The sequence below is a fragment of the Trichogramma pretiosum genome, unplaced genomic scaffold (genome assembly GCF_000599845.2).
Source record: "Trichogramma pretiosum strain Unisexual culture from Peru unplaced genomic scaffold, Tpre_2.0 scaffold79, whole genome shotgun sequence".
In the NCBI taxonomy this organism is placed as follows: Eukaryota; Metazoa; Arthropoda; class Insecta; order Hymenoptera; family Trichogrammatidae; genus Trichogramma; species Trichogramma pretiosum.
Window position 1 is genome coordinate 349,275 of NW_019641700.1, and position 23,135 is coordinate 372,409.

At 36.9% G+C, this 23,135-nt stretch overlaps 2 protein-coding genes across 2 annotated transcripts in view; both read left to right on the forward strand.

The window, feature by feature from the left end:
* The first annotated feature begins 1,697 nt into the window (after positions 1-1,697).
* On the forward strand, positions 1,698-8,602 carry LOC106657732. The gene is made up of 3 exons (XM_014379393.2): positions 1,698-2,193; positions 3,345-4,285; positions 7,443-8,602. The coding sequence occupies exons 1-3, from the start codon at positions 2,075-2,077 to the stop codon at positions 8,525-8,527; spliced, it is 2,145 nt and encodes a 714-aa protein (XP_014234879.2). The 5' UTR covers positions 1,698-2,074; the 3' UTR covers positions 8,528-8,602.
* Positions 8,603-10,795: 2,193 nt separating this feature from the next.
* Positions 10,796-23,135, forward strand: part of LOC106657724 (tRNA dimethylallyltransferase) — an 84,121-nt gene continuing 71,781 nt past the window's right edge. Inside the window, exon 1 of the mRNA XM_014379384.2 lies at positions 10,796-10,997. Within this exon, the coding sequence (XP_014234870.1) occupies positions 10,881-10,997 (117 nt within the window). The 5' untranslated portion in view covers positions 10,796-10,880. The remainder of the gene's footprint in view (positions 10,998-23,135) is intronic.

Sequence of the window (23,135 nt, forward strand, 5' to 3'; positions counted from 1 at the left end):
CCTAATAATTTTTTTTACGTTATTGTTCAGGATCTTGGCTATAAACAATTCAAATATTAAAAATTGTTTAATTTCAATTTAATATTATTAAACAGTACTTTTAAAATAAAAATGGATGCATGTATTACTGCGGTACATGCATGCATTACTGTGCACCTATCACTGCGGATGACCTAATACTGCGCATGTATTACGGTGTTTTTTTTTAGCTTGAAATGCAAGATTTTGATAGTATTAAAATTATTTTCAACTCATTAGGTAAAAAAATGTTTCTTAAATGGTTTTTGAAAGGATTTTTCGTCTTTATTCGGAGACATAAAACTTCAACACAATCAAGCAGCTGCTTTTTAGTTATGGGATGCCCTTTTTCGCATCGAGTTAGAATCAAGTCCACTATCTCATCCTCTTCAGTTTTTGTAAAAAAAACTGTTGAATGTCCTGATCTGTCTCTTTCATATTTTCCTGGTTTTCGAGCTCGGATTGTTGATTCAGGTACCTTGAAAGTCCGTTAAGCTTTGGCAATGGTACTACCTTTTATGACGGCTTCGACAGCAAGATTAACATTATCTTGAGGGTAATTTTTTCTAGATTCACTTCGGTTTTGTTATTATATGGTACAATTTTTTTTTTAATTTGCCCATGATGCTTTTACTGTAAGTTTATCAAATAAACGTTGAAATTAGCAAACTGCGAAGTCATAAATCTATGATTATTTGGTTATGTAACCGCAGTAATATACGCAGTGCTACCGCAGTAATATATTCATTTCAATAAAATGATGTACCTAACATTGTATCAATGAAAAAAATAGAAAACAATTTTAAATCGATATATAAGTTAATTGAATACTTTCTGCATCACTTATGCTTACTGATAAAATTGTCACTTTTCTTTCCAAGTCGATACATATAATTAAATCAACTACAACAAAATGTGTCTCAACACAAAAATTTTCAACTTTTTTTGCTTGATTTCAAGAATCACATTTTAAGAATGCTTTAACAATGATTAACTTCATTGTTATCTATTAATTTTCAACTCATAGGATGAGAAAAACTTACTTTAAATACTGATATAGTTAAGTTACACTCATATGCATTTAGAAAATCATAATATTAGTTTATTCTTCTCCCGCAGTAATAGGTGGACCCGCAGAAATACCCACATTTACCCTACGTAATAGCTAAATTTACATTTAAATTCAGATCTGAAATATCAAAGCCGGCTTTAAAATTTTAAAAATATTACAGTTATCTTCTTTTTCATGTAATATTTGAAAATAAATGTTTTTATTGGAATTAAACTATATTAATTTAACTATATTCGATTGGATTTAAGTAAATTCTATACAATTTCTAAAATGAGTACCGTAACTAAGTATATATTGTAAACTGTGTTTAAAATTGATAAAACAATATATTTAGTTTTAAAACATCGTTGATTTCTGTATCACGATTACTGACGTTCACGAATATTTGACGTCTCGAACACATGCTAAGTCAAGGAGGGAGGTAGGAAGTGGGGATAGTATCTCAAAGAATAACAGCCGCTCTCTCTCTCCTACGAAGTATACGAGTGGGAAAGAGATAGACAATGTGGCGACGGCGGGGTAAAAAAAGTTAGAGGGGGAAGTCTGAACGTGTGGGCTTGAAAAGAGCCGGCCGGTGAGGCAGTGAAGCATCAGTACTGCTAGACGACTCACAGAGTTCAGTACAACTCGAGAGAGAAGCTGCCGGCGTGAAATTAGTTTTTTCAACTTTGAAAGTTAATCTCGAATTGCTACTAAATAGTTTGCTTCGGCTGCACTTGTGCTCGTGTTCAATTTCCACAAGCGATTGCTTCTCTTTTTTTCTTGCTCCCTCAAGAAGATAATGTTTAGTTGTGCATTGGAACATATAGTTAGTTCTTCGATACAGCTTAAACAATTTTGTGCATTTCATACGAGTACTGCCTTCTTTTTAATCAGTGCTGACGAAAAAATCGAAACTTTGTAGTTAAGTTGTTTCGTTGTGAATTTGTGCAAGTGCAATTTTCGTGCCTTTTATATTAGCAGCCTAAAAGGTTTAATATAATTATGGCTTTCTCAGAGATGTACAACGATGATATGGGTTTGCTTGGCGGCCTATTCGATGAACCAAACGACAATTACGTGTCATACGACAATCCAATGTTAAGCTTAGGATTCGAATCAACGTAAGCTACTTTTTTGATTTAAATATTTTAAAAAGAACCAACATTACAAACGTTTAGAGGAATTAGTGTTTAACGTATCTGTTTCGGAAATATTTAACAAAATATCAAATATTTGCTTCAACGGGTTTTTTTTCTTACCTCGGGACCGGCTATTTTGAACAAAATTCAAACTTACAGAACATTTTTACACTTGGTCAAAGTTGCACAGCTAAGACTTACACATTTGAAATTTATTTACACACAGCTAAATTATACACGAATAAGTTTTACACAAGTGTAAATAATTTTTACAGGAATGTAAAAACCATCTTCCCGAGTGTAAAAATTATTCATGATTTTTACACTTATGTAAAAATTATTTACATATGTAAAAAAGTACATGAGTGGTAAAATTATTTGCACTCTTCGATCAATTTTACACAAGTGTAAAAATTATTTACACTCGATAATAAATTTTACACGAGTGTAAGAATTATGTACACTTGATAATAAATTTTACACGAATGTAAAAACTATTTACACTCGTGTAAAACTTATTCGTGTATAATTTAGATGTGTGTAAATAAATTTCAAATGTGTAAGTCTTAGCAACTTTGAACAAGTGTAAAAATGTTCTGTAAGTTTGAATTTTTTACAAAATAGCCGGTCCCGGTCCTATTCTCGTTACGCGTCTCTAGGGTGCATGAAATTGCACCCTGTGCGTTACCTCTGTAAAATTATTAATAAAATATGAAATATCGCAATAGACAAATTTAAAGCATTTGCGTTCGAGTAAATTAAACACGTTTCAGCGCAAATAACGGATCAGCGGTTTTCCATGCCTCAAACATCATACGAGCGTAGAAATAACATGACATTTTCATATTTTTCTGCTCTTGCGCATGATATTTTCTGTGTTTTTTTTATTTTATATATCGCGAGCATCTGTGATCATTCAAAACTTTCATACTTTTTTTTTCATCTCCAATGACGCGACACGCCATGAAGCATCTGAATTAATCTTACCTACGATTATTATTAACGTAACTGAATATGTTTAAGAAAACTCTAGCCAGATTTAACGCCGCGAATAAAATGATATCTAATTGACTTTTTTCTCATTTTAATTGATTTTTTATCCTAATAAGTATGTATTATTTTCACTTTTCTAGTGCTTACATCGATCAATTACCGGATCTCGGATTGCCAACATTCGCATCTAATCCTAACTCGTTCGAAGCTAATTTGAATAATACGAGTCCAATTGATTCGGAACCAAACTTACCACCGGCCAATTCAATTAGCCCTCAAAGTACTTCAAATCATAGCGATCACTCTGATAAAGGGCCGACGCTTACAAGTTCATGGTTCGATAATGAAGTCCCAGTACCTCTTCCAGGTATTTTGAGTGACACAACACTGGATCTTGATTTTATGAATTATCTTGCCGGTGATACAACACCGGAAAATGCGTTCGCGCAGTCGTTTATGGATTCATTCTCTGTGGAGGAATCTCCATATAGTCTACTGGAGAATCCGGCAAGAATACCTGCCGATCAGCCATCCTCACCAGCGCCACAAAAAGTATCACAGAAAGTAGCACCAAAAGTAGCGCAAAAAGTAGCGCAAAAAGTAGAGCCCGAGGTTGGCAAAAAGCGAGGCCCAGGGCGACCACGAAAGAATAAAGTGGCGTCACAAGAGACTAGAAAAACAACAAAAGAGAGCCGCGTTACAAGTCGCAAGCGTCAACAGAGCAACAACTTCCAGAGTCAGGTGGAGTTTGGATATCCAAAATTGAGGGAATTGACACTCTATAAAGAGTTGGGTAGCGCAGGAACGACCCCTACCCCTAGCAGCGAGAGCTCGAACTCGCCTCCTTCCAATGACATTGAGGATTTCGTACCTGCCCCGATCCCATCGGTTCGAATATACGCTCCAGTCGTTAGAAAGAGAAGATCGACATCAGATGCATCTGACAAGCTACCCCAGCCCAAGAGACAAAGGAAACAAGTTGAGACAACTCAACCCCCTGTAGATCACCTTTACTCGGCCAATACGATCACGGCGCAACATCCCAAGAGGAAAACTAATGCGAGAACTACGGGGAAAAAGCGTGAGTACTTTTGAACTTTTTTTGTAATTTTCATACACGTATTTTCATGTACATGTGCATACACGTTATGTTTGCGAAATCATTCCTCGGCCTTGGCCCCTATAAAATTTTTGTATTTTACTTCCGGTTTTCGAATTTTCCCTCCGATTTTCCAACTTTTTTATATGTACCTTTTTGTTCAATTCCGATGAATGTAATTATATGATGATTTTCACGTAGCACATAGTCGCACAAAATATCCATAAAAGTATACGCGCATATACAAGAAAGCCTCTAGGAGGCATTTGTGGTCTGCACTCACACATACTTGCACGCGCGCGCGCACGCATATATACATTAGCAATTTTCCGACTACACGTTATCGGGCTTTCCTGCTCTAGCATTTCGCGCTTTTCAAGATAAATGCGCGAGCGAGCGCGCCTTGAAAATGTACGCGCGTAAAGCACACATGAGCATCGACGCACATTATCTATAATTTTTCTGTCATTTTCAACACTTACATATTGAGATATATACGTGTTTGAGCGTTAATGCCGCGCTTGTGCACACCGAGTTTGATCGTGCAACAACATAACAGAAAAATACATGCTCGCATACACATACACACACACACACTCGCGCACGCACACAAATTTACGTAGAAAAAAAAAGCGAAACAAAAAATTATTCTCCTATGCAGTTATTATACTCCTTGCGCTATTGCGAGCAAAAAGTTAGTTTTTTTTCCTGTTCATCGTTGGAAACTGCGTTACGCGTTGTGTAGAAGTAGGAAAGTTTACAATTGCCTGCATAAATAAAAGTAATAAATACATGAATAAATAATCGAATTTTACCGAAAAATTCACTTCAAGAAATAATGCCTAGCTCCAATGATGTACCCGAGAAAAGAGCCAAAAGCGAAACCCATTTTCATTTATTAGTCGTCAACTTGCATGCGCGCCACAAAATTCAAGTTCACATTCGCAATAATGATTATCTCTACCTTACTGTATTCGTGCTTTGACGAGTGCCTACTTTCCCATTGACTCTATTCGTTCTGCGCTTCAACTTGTCTGGGATGAAAAAAAAGAAAAAAAAAAACAATATTAATGCCATGTGTCGTCCGGGCGATCGGTTCAATGGACTTATTACCGCTTCTTTTCGTGCACTCCCACGAGGATGGATACAGAGTGTTTCCGCGGATCCGGCGCGTGAACGAATTACGTCATCGAGCGCGCCCGATCCTTCTCTTCGCTTTCGGCCTTCAAATGTTCGTTTTGTCAACGATCGTGTCGTGTCCACGAGAAGACGAGAGCGCGCACCTCTTTCGTATATTTCACACCCTCGCAGGTTTTTCCGTGCCCTCTGTGCTGTTTAGGAAAAATTTGCTCTCCACGACTCGCCGGGAGTCAGGATCGTACTTTTGACTGTTCTTCGACATCGCGCAAAGGTATTCGTCGACGTAGAGTAAATAATTTGAAGGCCTCGAATTCACGCATCGCCAAGCTCTTTTCCAGCAAAGACCGACAATGCGATTTTTTTTTTTTTTACTGAATTTTGAAAACAAAAATTTTCACCCACTAAATCTCTCGGCACGATACATTGTATTCTTCGAAGTCCTTCGTATCTTCCAGGATTTTTCTACTCGTCAGAACGTGCGTGCATGCGTGCGAGAGAGAAAGAGAGAGAACGGAAGACAGGCTGTGCCTGTGTGCGCGAGCCATGCAAGAACGTGTAACGAATTTTTGTCTGCGTCGCGCAGGAACAGTAACAGCAAACACGATTTTATGCAATTGAAGAAAGGCGAGCTGGGGAGATCTCCTTCTCTCTATCTCGCTCTAACTCTCTTTTCTAAGCCCCTTAGTTCTTTCTCGATTCTATTTCTTTTCATTTTTAGTTTCGACCCTATGCGTGCTCTTTTTTTCCTTCTCTCTCTCTCTATCTTTCTCTCTCTCTCTCTCTCGTTCGCTCTTTTACTCACTCTCGGTCCATGTCTCTGTCGCGAGTTTTGGAAAGAAAAGAACCTTCTATTGCTTTCAATACGGGTGAAAGAGCGAACGAGACACGAGCGACTGGATTTTTCAGTTATACCCACGGCATACAGAGAGATAAGTTGGCGTACATACGTTGCAAAGCGAGTTTCGTTTTCTTCCTTTTCTTCCAACGTCGGTACTTGATAGTCAATTTCAATTTTAACTAGCACAGACACCGAACGGGCTAATGATGCGCTTTTGGGTAGATGTTACTGGTAAACTCGCGAGTAATCGCGACTACCTGGCGCTCGAATTCGGCGAATTCGCCCTCGATACCTTCGGCTAGTGTACCGTCTCCTTTTAAGGCTCGTTTACGTTCCTTGACTGTCATTCAAGCTCGCCCCGAACTATTCCCGCAAAAACAGGTCAGCCTGCGTCCACTTTTAGAACTAGGTATACAAGATCGTGCCTGTAAGATATACCTTTGCAAAATGCCAGTATCCGAAAAGTTTCGATTACATATTTTTTTTTTTTTTTCGTTAATTGTTACACCCTCGTGATTCTCGAGAGTATATATCTTTTAATGCACCCGCTACGGATCGTTACTCCTTATCTGGGCTGATATGTTGCAACGATTTCACTCTCTCAATGATATCGGTGTACTCCTGCGGTTCAATTTCGTGCTTGTGGTGACGAAAGTGAACCGATCTTTTTCTTCTCTCGCCTTGTGCACTAACTTTCAACCGCACATCCAACACTTACGATGTTGTAAAACATAAAAACATCACTAGCGACTCTCTAATTGAGTTTTTTCTCTCACTCTCTCTCTCTCTCTCTCTCTCTCTCTCTCTCTCTCTCTCTCTCTCTCTCTCTCTGTCTATTTATCTATAATAATTTTCGAAATTTGTATGTTTTCATGATATCCCAAGGACTGCACTTCCCATCGCAATGATAAAATGTACTTCAAAAAGAACCGAATAATTTAAGAACCCAATTCGAGAACCCTTTCTAATTTCGGTTTCATTGTAAATAAAGCCTGAGAGTATATTCTTGATCGCAAATGGAAATATACCCTTTGTCTTCAATAAGAACTCTTGTTAGATTGTATTGAATATTATTTATTCAATTGATCTGACTTTCCATACAATTTTGATATATTTTGCAATCGAATAGAAATGAAAAATGTTTCGCATTTTTTGTTGCAGTGAAACTTCGTTTACCAACTAAAAAGGCCCCAAAAGAACCTGCATCTATCTGTCAGAAGGAGTTACTGAGTGTCGCGCCTCTCATCGAGGAAAATGAAAAAGTCATTATACGCCCAGGATACTCATGCGATGACCAAGTAGAAAATGCAGAAAGACGAAAGGGACGAAAACGTAATTTCAAAAAACCTCCGATTCAAGAAAAGTACAATAAAGCAGCAAACAACTCTAGAAGAGAAAGAATCATCATGGCGCTACAACAACTTTTGACAAGAAACAAAATCATACATCGGCGAATGGCCAGATTTTCGTTTCTCCCTGGAGTTACGACCCAGGATGTTAAAAATACGTGGAATGAATGGGTAAAAATACAAAATAATCGAGAGGAGTATTTGGAAAACATTCGTTGTCAGACAGTCACATCGTCGTCAAACAATGAAAATATCAATGAAGCTCGATTGGAAGAGATCCTCGCCAACAACGGAGTTATGCGAGAGGAAAAGCCGAAATTTCCCGATCCACTCAAACTTGTCAACGAGTCTAAAATCATCCATGAGGTTAAGCAAAGATTTTCCGCTAACCAAGGATTTATTCTTTTCTTTATCGAAAAATTCAAAATTTCGTCACCCTTGTTATCAGGTTATGTTTTGCATAACATACACCCCGATAATATATCAGATAAAGTTAAAGAAATTATCCTCAAGGGTCAAATAGCAAAACCTCCTCTACCGGTAAAGCGGGAGTGTAAACCGAATGATGAAGAAGAGGTAGATAGTCTTAAATACCGAGAAAGTCATCGAAATCGATTGAGACATAACGCAATGGAACGTAAGCGACGTTTGGAGCAAAAGATGGGCTTCGAGATCGTCAAACTAATGTGTCCCGAGCGGTACAAGCAAAAGTCTTCCATTCACGATATTCTAAGAGGACTCAAAAATACGCTAAGCATGACTTCTACTTACTTCTATAAAAAAGTTGTCCTTACGTTGGGGCAAAAAGGATATGGAAACTTAGAACTTTCAAAATTAAAAAAGCTTTGCAAGTTGACAGGTACAAAAGAACGTCGTGAAAGTCTTTCATCTAAATAGTGTGTATGTATGTAACATTTTTAGATTTAAATAGAAATTTTTGACAATTATTTTTTATTTCAAGTATTAAATGCGCAACGTTAACGTATTTTTTTCTCAGAAATTAAGTAGACATCAATTAAATAATTCAAATTTTAATAAATTAACTCATTAATGTATGACTTTTTAAATCTTGCATCGTTATTTTATTGATTTGAACGAAATTTGACAAGAGTTTGTTTTAAGTTTTTTAAATACTAATGTTATGAGTTATTTTGAAATTTTTAAAATTCAAGTATCATGTTATAGGTATTAAGTTCTACTTTCAATAAGTAAATTAATTGAAATACTTTGAACTGTAAAGTTCAGAAAAATGCTTTATCCAAAAACTATATAGTGTACTGTAGTAAATGGAGCATTATTCTTATATTGATTTTAATGATTTCAATAGACTGTAAGTAATAAATGAATCGGAGAATCCTGAAACAGTCAATTGTAATAATATGAAATGAATGATGGTGCTGTAGTTAAATAAATATCATGTATCTAACTAAATTTTTACGTGCGTAAAAGATTACGCATGTTTACATAAAATTTATTCGGACATATAAGTCTACAAGTGCTTTAAGGAAACAGTACCTCGCATTGTTAATAATGCAAATATAAGTAGTGTAAAAATAATAAATAGATACCGATTTTTATGAGAAAATATAATACGAAAAAAATTTTCTCAAACAAACTCTATGTCATTTAGAATTTTGCCAAATACTATAAGAGATGAATGAAGCATAAATGTTTTAGGACATTTTGAAATTTTTTGTAAATAAATATACTATAGTACCTGTTTGTATTTTTATAATATAAATACTATTTTATTAATAAAAAAAACAAAACCGTAAAGATTTGAACATTTTTATTTAATCTATCCTAAAATTGAATTTCAAATAGCTGGATAAAACGAAGCAAATTCGTACACAAAATCCTAGAGATTTTCGAGTTTTGGGTTCAAAAATCATACTTTTCTACAGATCTCGAGGGCTATTTGGAGTTTCGTGTACAAAATGAAACATTTAGAATACGAATTCTCCCTTGAACAGTCAAACTCATATTTCAAATTTAGCTCTCAATTTTTTTTCTGAGCCCGAAGCTCTCTTGAAAAAGTCTTTTTATTATAACGCATGTACATATAAAATACGAGTCTCATTATAGAGAGAACATGATGGTAGCTTAGTCATGTCAAAATTTATTGACGCAAAAATCACGATTTTTCCTAATATGCTTACAAAAAATTTAAACACATATGATAAAATATCATAAGTGGCAAAACAACAATGTCATAACAATGGGACATCCTCTAATTTTTATTTCAGTATTTTCAGGTAAATTCAGGAAATTGGATCTCCCGTATTTTCCGGAAATTGAAAAATTAGCTCTAAAAATGTTGAACAAATTTGAGGGTATTCTTTGATAAATACACTTACAGAGATCTTCCAACGCAAATACCAAAGTTAAAGTTTCAAGCTCAAAGTAACTTGAGCCAAAGTTATGGTGAAAGCAATATACAAGTTTCTTCCATGCGGATAATCCCTCATTATGTATCCGCACCCAAGCTTCCAACACCTTCACATTTTGCTGATGGGGTATTTCTTTCGTTTAAACGAGTTCTTGCCCTCTGTATATGGGGATTTCAAATCAAATTCAGAGTTTACTTTTTTCGAAAAATTTAAGCAGAAGCATTTTCATAATTACTTACGCGTAGATCAGGAGGAAATATAGCGCTAGCGAATACCGTCGCGAAGACCTAGGACTGACAAAGTACTTTTGTCGTAGATCGGTCAATAACAAATAGTTATTATTAATTTTTTTTAATTTTTAAATCAATACGAATAAACAGAGGAAATTTTTGTCATATCTTGTAAAATAAAACAAAACAAATTTGTTTTGGTAAAAGGCATCGAAAATATGCAAGTCAAAAATTTGCATTAGATTGGTGAAAATACGTATCAATGCGTTTTCTGCCTTCATCGCCAATATCATAGACGATCGAGCCCGAAAGCTCCCAAGCATCGAAGCTATGATTGAATTCGTCGGTTCTGTATACGTGATGTATGAGAATGTAGGCATCTCGATCGAATGTGCGAGAATGCCCATGTGATGTGCTTAACTACGTCTGAAACTCTGAACTGGCTCGAGAGAAAGTAGCTAGGCAGCTTCACAGCGCATGCGCGCACAGCAGCAGCAAAAACCGTCGTCAGCCCGTCAGCCGTGGAGCGGAGACTAGCAGAAGAAGGCAAAGCGTATATAGTTGTGCGTGCTGTGGAGTGCAGTGTGTGTAATATTGTTAAGTTAAAAAGTGTTTTGTGAGTGATAAATAATGGCGAGATTGCCAGTGTTAGTGATACTCGGTGCTACGGGGACGGGAAAGTCCAAACTGGGTATCCAGCTCGCAAAAAGGTTCAACGGAGAGATAATATCCGCCGACAGCATGCAGGTACTGATTTGAGGTTATTCGCACTCGGCACGAGGTTGCGAAGTCGATATTTTTTTCACCCTCCAAATAACACATCAAGTCTGGATGTTAAATAAGTAATCCTGGTGGTTGCGATAAGGTGTATGAACATTTTCTTCAAATTTTTTTTGAAAACCAGTACAAATTACCGTTATTATTGGCCTTTCCTGTATGATGCAATTTCCAAAAAAATTCTTAATATCTCTTATCCTTTTTTATAGTACTCGTTCTATTGATTAATATCAACTTTTTTTCTCAATGGAGTGAATTATTTATATTCTATGAAATTATAACCCCCATGCCATGTGCTCGATGCGAGCACTTCTCTCATCACGTACACGTGGTGAGTATCGGGGTCGTGCCTGTTAGGATTTTGGAATTTTAAATTTTAATTTTACATTAAAGTTTATTTATTCTATTAATTATTAGTCCTTACTCGATCACTAGCCTGATCTTGAAAAATGAAACGTAATCAATGATTAATCGGTAACGATAATGATGAAAGAGTAAGAACTAACCCCATAGCTTGCACCACGTGTTATGGCTTTGGCCTTAGCATATCCGTATGGCTTAATTTTTTAGTAGTTGTCGAGCCCCTGTACCGCTCTGGTCGGACATTTTTCACCACTCACTATCCCAACAAATTATTTATTGAAGAATTTTTTGCAAATGAAGTATCGTAAGTACTTGCCGGGAGACATATGGAAAGTACGGGGTACAGGCAGATTTGATGAGTTTATTAATGCAATTTTGTTTTTATTTCGCTTAATAAATTCTGAATAATGAGTTTGAATATCTTAGGAACAACTTTATAAATATTTTTCTCAGCTTTATAAAAGTTTCCTTGAACCCCCACATAGTGCTCAAAGTTTCATTCCTATTATCACATGCACCTTTTCACCATTACTTTTCCATTATTTTCGTGTTGTAGTTAAACATTGACACGTCTCGGCATTCATCCCATTCATTTCATCATTTTTTATATGGGATTCAAATGCGTGAAAAAGCATAAAGGAGAAGTGGGCCCTTGAGGTCTGTGCTTTATTTCACGAAACCACGATTAATTTATGTCAATATAAATAAAACGGCGATAAAGGCGGTGCCAAAGTCAAATTTATTAAAAACAGGCGGTGGGTGAGAGTGTGTAATCACACACTACCTCGTCACCTGGTCGACGTTTCGTCGATCACTTTGTCGGCTTCTTCGGGTCCTGGATTTTTTCGGAACTTTGACGAAAAGTTTCAAAAAATTGTTTTTTCTTTAAATTTTATAATCGTGATCTATCGTCATATTTATAGTTTGGAGGGTTAATTGTAAACAAATATGACAGTAGATTATGAATATAACATTTAAATAAAAAAACAATTTTTTGGAACTTTTCGTCGAAGTTCGACGAAGAAAACTTCAGGTTCATAATCCAATAGCTTAAACTGCAAACAGTATTGACAACTAAATAATTTCCAGTGGAAGAAATTTGTTTTTAATTTATTGAAACATTTTAAAAATAAAAGATAATGTATAGTTGTATGAAAAGCCAAAGAAATTTATTTTTTAAAGGAAGTGTTGAAGTGTAGTGTTTTGAAAATCATTTTTCATACAATCAATCAAAAATAGTGTAGTGCAGTGCTAAAAAAGTTCACCCTTCATAAAAAGAAATAAAAAAAAATAGTGGAATGTATTACAGTGCTGAAGTAATTCATACTTCACCCAATCAATAAAAGTTGATTCAGTGCAGTGGTGAAAGAAATTATTTTTCACATAATCAATAAAAATTGATGCAGTGCAGTTCTGGAAAAATTCATCCTTCAATTAAAAAAAAAGTGTCAAATGTATTGCAGTGTGAAAGAAATTCATGCTTCACGAAATGAATACAAAAGTGGTGTCAAGTGATGGTGCAATGTTTCAGTAAACATGTGAAAGTGATGTTCAAAACAAAGAAAGTAAATGACCATTTGGCTTAACCACTGGAATGATCACTTGGCAGCAGTCATGGTTTGATTGACTCTTTTGAAAAACATTTTTTCACCATTGTAAATCATTGATAATAACGCTTGTGGCATGTAAAATCTTTGCAACATAATTTCATTGACAGTACTTGTGTATTACTCACATCTCGCGTAATCGATCACGTGTTCCGGTAACTACAAAGCGCTGATGACAACCCGATAAAAATTATAACAAAACCGATCCAAAATAATGTCAACAGTGAATAGTAAGAGGAGAGAGATCACGCCCATGTGCTTGAAACACAAACACGCAGCCTATCTCACGCTCGAACTGTACACGCGAGCGAGAAAAATAACAGATGAAAAAAAAGGCATGACACGTAGATCGTTCAAACATCGCGCCTTTTTAGAACCATTATACGATTTTCAATGTCAAGCATATCTTTGAAGCACTTGCAGTCTACTCATGAACTTGTTATCTTTGCAAATTTGAACAGTTAAAAACCATACTATTGTACTGAAACGTTTCAGTGCATATTCTTGCGTCGTTACGTGCTTTGACGTTTGGTAGACGATTTTCGTTTTCAATAATTTCGCGTACGACTTGTGCACGCGATAAAAGCTCGGGTCCGTAAAAAAAAATTCTTGATTTTTCGATGCATCAATAAAATTCTTTGTCAAATCACACGGGTTTGGTATGACTTACAGTCATAGAGTTGGCTATTATTTTGTCTAAAACTAAAAATTAATGGATGGAAAACGTGTAAATTTTGAATCTCTTAATGCTTAGATGTAGCTCTCACTTGTCCATAATCATTTTTTAAACCAATTATTAAAATGAACGTTATTCGACCCGTCAAGATTCTTGTGAAGTAAATTAGACGATTCCTAAAAAAGGTCCCTTGACATTTATCCTTCAAGTTAATAGATTTCCAGATATTTAATATTTTTTTTTATAATCTCGTCATTGACCAATTTTAACAATGATAGAGGTTTTAAAACCTGAAATATTGAATATTTCTAAATCTATAAATCTTGGCGAAAAATGTGAAAGAACCATTTTAATTATGAATTATCTTATTTACTTTGAACAATTTGTATAAAAAAAATTATTTTAAATTAATTGCAATACTCTCTTACTCGACGGAAATATACGTTTTTATTCGTAGGATCCAAATGAACAAGTTTGCATGGTTTTTATTAATTAACTTTTGTTACGAACGAAACCATGACCAGCACCAGTACTGTAATTACGGCCTCTTTAAATACTCTCTGCATTTTCGCTAGTCAGTTGTATTTTTAGCAAATCAAAGTAGGCCGATTTGTTAGCGTCTTCGCTTCTACCGGACTTGATTAAATTATTCATTATAAATATGCGATCGCTTACGCTCGAATGTGTATACGTATATATCGACGATTAAAAATACATAGCCGACGAGTCGACTTTCGAGCGCTTTAAAAAAAACTTCGTTCGCGCATATAGGGTAAACCGCCTATATTCTGAACACAGTCCAATAATTGACCGCTTGATCAATACTTACTTATAAGTTGAATACACGAATTTTAATCTTATTTATGATAATTTCCCCACTTTAAATAATGTTATACCTATGTTTTTAATTAACTTTCAACCCATATCAATTATATTAACTATAAATTAAAAAATATTGAAATTTTTTTGCGGTCAATAATTGGACGAAACGTTGATTGATACACACGACCAATTATTAACCACTTCTTTGAGCTTACAATAGTATACAGGTTAGGTTCGCTATACATAAATGTAAATCTAATGGTACTGATTTTTGCATAAAACTTATTTAAACAGTACTGATTCGACCAGCACTGAATGTTATAACAATGATTTAAGATTAAATTTGATTATACAAACAAAGGAAAGTGTTTAATTTTGATAAAACCTTATAAGATGTCATACCGGTCATTTATTGGACGAAGCCCGGTCAATTATTGGAGATATTTTTTAGAAATGGTCAATGATGAGCACTTTTGATGTACCTCGTTAAATCATCATTTTTAATAACATTAATAATGCTTAAATAATTTTTCAATACTTTTAATTGATTGAACATGTAATGCTATGCGATGAACTATTTAATTTTCTTTTAGTTGCAATCATTAAATTTTCCTAGATATTCAAATATTGAATAACAACAATTCGGTCAATAAATCGACGGTTTACCCTATAATTGTGCCACATATATACATGTATACAGCTATCAACACACATTCGCACGCGCGGGCGCATTGACTACTTATAATATCGTACAACCTGGAGCAGAATATAGGATGGACGCGCGTGCGCGCGTATATCGTACAATAATGCTTAATGATTCGCGAGAATCGCCGAGAGTCTCTCCGCGTGCGGCAAAGCAGCAGAGACAGTGAGCGAAAGAGATAAGGTCGTCGACATTTTCTGGCTGCGCAAAATACGTGTTTGTGCGTGTGTGTATCACGACTGCTCGCACGTGTCGTCTCGTCCAAGCATCTTATATATACGCATACATCGCCGGGCTGTCGCGCTCTCGAATATGAGCTTTCTATATCTTGCGCGCGCGCGCGCGCGTGTGTATTAAAGTGAATAGCACGAGGCGAAGGCAGCTGCCGCGAGCCGTTTATTCATCACTTGCCTCGCGAACTCGCGCGCTGCTTTATTCGCCCAAGCTTTTAACGTCGTTACGAACCTGCAGCGCGAAATTTGTTCTGTACTCTCTCTATCTCTCGAGCAGTAACCCTTTCCGTAATTAGTTATCACGCGTGTTGATGCTCGCGTTTGATAGATCGAACGCCGAAAAAACTATAAATTATTCGCAAATTACGACAGCTTGTAGTCGTCGCTTAATATGGAGTGATTATTTTCGTAAAATATAGATGAGTCGAGTCTCGAGTGGTTCGATGAAACATACGCTGTTATGACCGTAGCGAGAGAGTATTTTGACAATTTTTTGCCGAAATAAAATTTAAGCCTAACGATGTGGAAACCTTAGGGTTGTTTTCATAGGAGAGGTGTAGAGTGTACATTAATCAAATTTGTTTTGTTCACATTCGAAAATAAAAAAGTAGATAGTTGATATGTTCTATATTTGTTGAATTTCACAATTATTTCATTTAAACTATTAATGAATAAAATTATATACAGATTTAATGTTTTAGAGCCTTAAAAGAGGGATGCTAGGATAAGGAGGGGAAGCATAAAGTAATAATTTTATTTTATAAGGTGTAGGATTGTTCATCATACTCCGATACGTAAAATTTGTATAAATATGGTAAAAATTATTATTTTCTTTAACAAAAAAGTTGTTGAGTGACTTTTCTCAACAATCCTGGCAATTCTTACTATTGGCTATCTGCATAACCCGTGCCGACCCCAGTTTTGGAGAAATTTCACGTTACATCTTAGGGTATTCAGACCAATCAATGACCGGGTACCAGTGAATGACCATTTTGGAAATTATCATATGCAAAACAATTAAAAAAATATTTGTATGTACATTATTCAATTCTTCAGTAAACGATGCATCTTGCTTTTCATGTTCGATCATATAACAAGGAAAAACAATAGTTATAGCACAGCGTTTACTGGTTGAAAGGTCAATTGATGGCATAAGTACCCTATAGGTGAATTTTAGTTCGGTGAGAGCCGCTGGCATTATTTGGAACAATTATCACAAGAGCACGCGTTTAAGTCTGCTATCCCCTCCATCACATGCAGATAGCGAATAGGACTTATCTCCGTGTACAGGCTAAAAAAGTCATAATTTCTCGAAACTTTTGCTTTTAATTTGATAATGCGCCTGCAGCAAAAAATTAAACTATTCAAAAGTAAGAGGAAAAAAAGTTAAAAATACTTCAAGCGATTGGTATGAAAGCTCGAAAAATTTGCCACTGCAATAAAACGAGTTCCGTGTATCACCAGCCCTCGAAAAATATCATATTTTCATAGTAAGTTTGGTCCTCAGCCGCTCATCGAAAATATAATACAATAAACTTGTAAGCTGACTAACTTTGAGTTTATTTTAATCTCTTGTTCAATAATTTCATCTGATTTCGCATACACAAGCATCTGACTAAACTGTAGTACAGCACGTAGTTGTCTGCTGTGTACAATTGCATGAAACCGAACGCAGACGTGCTCGCTATTCTGTTCATATGGTGGTATATACGCAGCTTGACCGCAGCGCGTGAGTGAGCAAATATATTTGCGATGTGTACGAGTTCATACGAGAGCTCTGATGGAATAAAAAAAAAAAAAGTAAAAAAAAAATCGTCTCTCGAGACACTCTCGTTTCTTCTTCGACGATTTCCAAACCAGACGTCGAAACTCGGTGTGTGCAAGCGCGTCTCGCGAAAGAGAGAATTTACATCCCGAACACACACACACACACACACACACACACACACACACACCATATAGCGCTCGAGGAGGCCTTGCCCGCTCACTCTCGGCAGTCGGCTCAAGTCGCTGCTGCAACTATATATATATACCTATATACATATAATGCGTCAGCTTTATTAAATGGCGAATACTCGTTTATATATATAGTAGTACGTGCACTGCGGCCAAGTCAGGCACACACATAGGTATAGGTTAAAGTATAAGGTATACCTACATAGGCAAGGTGCAAAAGAAGCTGCGCGCGAACAGAAAAATTGCGCGCGGCATGCCTGTCGCCGACGCGCTCGCGCGTACCTATTGGGAAGTAATGCGAGTGCCCTGGAGGGGCAAAAAATCCAATATGTTCTCTAGAGCCAAGGAGGTTTAACATAGGAGTGTATGGGAGGTTTACAGTTTTTCGCTCATATTTCAAAAATTATGCAAATTTTCAGAAAACTGAGGACATCAATCGATTCCTCGTCAAATTTTACATCGGATATGATTGTCGACTGCAAAAGTGTTAGTGTAAAATTATTCACAATATCGAGTTGAACAGAGAAATTCGACTATGAAACGGGGCTCTCGTTTCGCTTTGACGTGATTTTTATTTGTTTAACTCGATATTGTGAATAATTTTACACTAACACTTTTGCAGTCGACAATCATTTCCGATGTAAAATTTGACGAGGAATCGATTGATGTCCTCAGTTTTCTGAAAATTTGCATATTTTTTGAAATATGAGCGAAAAACTGTAAACCTCCCATACACTCCTATGTTAAATCTCCTTGGCTCTAGAGAACATATTGGCTTTTTTCCCCCTCCAGGGCACTCGCATTACTTCCCAATATATACGTATGCGCAAATTGTATGAGTATATAGCTGTGTGTGTGAATGCGTAAATCTATGTGCGTGTGCAAATGGCTCTCGTGTTAGTGCGTACACGATATATTTATGCGTGTGTGCGTGTACGAACGTTTCGGTCATCGACCGTTGGCTACTACTACTACTACTACTACTACTACTCCTGCTGCTGCTGCTGCTACTATCGACTACGATATATACCACCAGTTGGCTTATATGTGTATTGCATGCCATACACCGTGTATTTATATATACACACGTATATCCTGTGTGTGAAAGATTCGCGTGTGCGCGCCTCCTCCTCCTGCCGTCTGCATATTGTGACCCTGACTCTTTAGTTATCGCCTTCTCTCTTCCTTCCTCTCTGCCTTTTCTCTCTCTCTCTCGCTCTCTCTCTCTCTCTCTCTCTCTCTCTCTCTCTCTCTCTCTCTCTCTCTCTCTTACTCTTTTTTTTCATTTTACTTCTTTCGCTTGATTCACATTCTAGCTAGAGGAAAATGAAAGAATAAACGTGTGTGCGGGGCGCTTACATATAGAAATGGCAACGCTAACTCTCGAATCCTTTTTTCTTCAATTTTTTTGATTCTTCGTCAGTGAGTCCTAATTATTTAATTGTAAATTTTTCAGAAGCAAGACGTATGCGCATCGAAAGTAGTCACGAAGGATTACTCGTTTCTGAGAATCGATAGATACAGACACTGCAGGGGACAGGAAGCGAATATATATATCTCTATCGGGTTTTTATGATTATAGCTTTCTCAAAGACTTATACATACTGTACTCTGTAGAATTTTTTAAATCATCTGTACTTAATTATTGAAAACGTGGAAAATCAGAAGTAAAATTCAATGAAATTTTACGTTACACAATTTCAGATTTACGATAAAGTTACATCGCCGCTCCAGATCTTCGAGCGTTTTAATATAGTCTCGGCGCTTCTGGCGCTCTGGAGTGGAATTTTTTTCCCTCTCACTATCGTTCATCCACGTGATAACATTTTTCGACGCAAGTTTTAATTTTTTTTTACTTTTTAATTTCTTCATATTAATAATTTCAGTATTGAATAATTCAAAACTGTTGATTTTTCTATCGTCTACCATGTATCCTGTCATTTTCAGTAGAAACAAATGAGATATGGCACGTGTTTGACCTAATTTCCGAGTATATTATTTCTTTAAGCTTATCCATGACTAATCATTACTTATTATACGCAAATATAATCGAGCTTACGTAATGTATTCCATCCGGTGATAAAACGAAACAAAGTGGTATCTGGCAGCAATTTTTTGTCGACCGCAAGCTTTTATAAGATATATATGCGCCGTCTCGTCATAGCATATCTTATAATACAATGTGCAATAACTTTTGATTTAAAATTATGAGCATTGACCTTTATAATTTTTATAAATGAAATTAGATTACGCTCCGATGCAAGTTACGTTATTGGGTTTCTCTTATATGGACTCAGCTTAATTTATTGACACTTTCAATTTTACCGCAAACACAAAATTTCACACTTTTCTAGGTTACATTGTTTCCGAGAAATCATCTTGGCATTCTAATCTGAGCATTGACACTTGTCTAACCGATCGAGCACGATTCTTGGATGCAATTTAAAATCCCTCATAAATTACTTGCAACTTCGTTACTCAGCGGAGGTTTCGATCCAAAAATTATATTCAGGATCTAAGACAAAAATTTCCAAGAATGCCTGGGTATATTACCGTACTCATCTCCCGCGTTGGCGAATACGTTTATTAATAGGCCCCACAGTGGGCTTCGAAATTCGAATCGTATATCGAGGGCCTCAAAAATTAATTATTAAAGAGAAAAGGAAAAGAGACGAGGCGAGGGGTGAAAAAAGAGGAAACGGATCGATCCAGTCGATCGGCAAGTGTGCGTCGCGCGTATTATCCGATTTGCACAGTTTTTCATTCGTCCCTTGCTTATAAATTTCAACTTTCCCACGCGACTGCGCGCGTACAATCAAATATCGCTGAATGGAACGCGCGTGGCGGATCGCGTGAATTTCTCGGAAATTCCCGCGCGTTTATACACTCCACCACTCCATGGGCCCAACACACATATTATATACATGTGTATAGCGAATTTTTTAAGGCTCCTTTTTTCAATCGTCGCGTCTATATAAACGTTATACGCTAAATGTGCAGATTTTTTTATTAACATTCGTCGTGGGGTTCGAAACTTTGCGCCATAAAAGTTTCAACTCTACGAATGTGGCAATACGGCACAACGACCGCGCGAGTCAAGACAAGGGCACACGCGATGATGTACGAATTATATATGTGTTGTATTAAAATGAGCATATGTAATAACGAAAGTCGAGCGCCACACGTGTGTATAGTTCAACACCGGAGTAATTAGCTTTTGCGAACACAAAGAAAAGAAGAAAAAAAATTGATGAACAGTTTTGTTTTTGATCGTTTTTCACTCTACTGTAGCAGCAACAGGCGCGGCCATTGTGTATACAAAGCTCCAATTTTTACACGCGTTTTTCCTTTACGATACGCACACGAGTAGATATATACGAATCGAATAACAACTCGGGTTGTCTCTTTGTGTCAGCGATAACACGACGACGACGCGGGCGCTTGTTGTCTTGTGTATTGCTTTTGCCGGCACGGTTGCCCCGCAGCTGTACACACAAACTTCTGGTCACCATTTACACACTGTGTGTGGAATCCTTACAATATACTTTTTTCTTTTTCTTTTTTTGACGTAAAAATTGTTATACGTTCCAATCTCGCGTGTCGATACTCCTTGGCATTCTATAAATGTCCAAATTGGCTATATAATCGCGAAATACAATGAAAAACTTTCATTCAGAAAAATTTCGTATCAGCCGATACATTGAAATGCCTATTAATTATATACATTTTGTAGGATTTAAAAATTACGAGCGCTCTCGATTCTCGCAGTTTTGCTCTTCTTTCTTACGAAACTCGCTTTCGATCAACTTCGGCTCTCGGGAGTATTTATTCACCTTCGCATTTCACGCGCCTGTATATTTCTTACAGTACACTTCGATAAAAAGTCTCGGAAACGATGTATCGAATCGGTCACAGCTTTTTTTATTTTATCTCCTTCTCTCCCTTCCTCGTCTGCCAACACTTTTATCTCTAAAAAGGACAAGATTAACGCTCGAATAAAATATTGTGGCATTTATAGCCCGATCGCAGGCAACAAAAATGCAGAAAATGAATCCCTCACTAGCGCGTATAAATATAAGCAAGAGATCATGGTAATTTATGTCAGAAAAAGGGCCCCGATCGAGCTCTCTCTCTTTCTCTCTTGCGGTCAGAAATCTTCGATCGATCAATTTGAGGGCAATCAATTGCTCTTTTAATACGCGAGATTTGAAGAAAATCATTCAATTACAAGTTATAACTGCCATTCTTTTTGACCGAATGCCAGACTATTTGCGCGCGTGCTAAATTCTTCCGCGGCGAGTCGAGATCGTCCATATAAGCGCAGACAAACTATAAGCACAGCTTCGGTATAGGTATACACGCTACGCATTATTATAAAATAATACCGGTGCACGCCGGTTCGGCGAGAGAGTATATATATAGCAGTATAGTTTGATGCTTCGTCCTGCTGCGCGCGCCTCTCAATGCCTCTGTGCTCCGCGTCTCCTCGTGTCGGAAGATCGCTCGTTCTGTTCCACGCGTGTGTGCCGCTGCTGCTGCGAGTATCAGAAATCAAAAACCGGTCGTGGAGGATTCTGATATTCCAAACGAAGAGAGAATAAGAGAGACAGAGAGAGAGAGAGAGAGAGAGACAGAAATGCTAGTCTGTACGTTATATGTATGTATAAAATGTGTATACCCACACATTCGCACCAGAGCTGAGACACACACGCGCGCGCGTACATATAACAGTGTACGTTAGCTCGTCTAATGTACAGTGTGCGGTGTGCACACACGCATACAGCTATACGCACAACACATTCACACGTACACACGGGATTTCTTAATGTCAAGGTCGCACGCGCGCTTCTTAGCATCTTCTTCTTCCCTTCTTTCGGCCTGTCTGCGTTTGTATGTATACGGCACCATAATCAAGCCGGTGCCCGCGACTATGCACGCGCGCGCGGGCGCAGTTTGTGTCTGTACAGTATGCCTGTACCTGTATATTGAATGTGTGTGTATGTGTGCGTGTGTGTGTGTTCGAGCGCGCCTTGTGTGACCATGAGACAGGTGAATTTTTTGATCGCCAGCTCCGATTGTACGCATATAAAATGTTTCGCGTCGAATTTATATAACCTTATAGCAGCAGCATCAGCAGCGGGTTGCCTTGCTCTCGGAGAAGGAGGACAATTTCTTGAATCGAATGCATCTAATATTATATCGTACGACGATCAGTTTATAGATGGAAAATAATTTCGCATAGCCGACGAGGATAATTTATATTCGAATGTCAATTAAGCTGATATTTTAAGCATGCATAATTAGGACTTGTAACAGATTACTCATAAAAATATTTTTTTCTTTAATAGGCATCGAGTACCTACGCATCACTGTGAGCGCACGACGGAGCTGTGTGATTCGCTCCCATACGTTTCTTTCTCTGGTTTCGCACATGTATCAACGCTGCGGCGAAGAAGCAAAACTGCTGCGACTGCGACTTTTTTCCTTCCAAGAACGAACATCCGAGGAAAAAGGCCGATCATGAGACTATTAACAGAAAGGATCATAGCTTGGAATAATTGCAAAGAAGATCAAACGTGTAATTTTTCACGTAATACTCATTTTATGTGATTTATTTTGCCAACACACGTCAAAGTGTACATGAGGATAATACATATATGGATGATCACGCAATTGACTTTACACATTGATAAAGAAGAAATGACAGTTGTTTTCTGCAATGGAAGAACTTCACTGAAGATTGAAAAT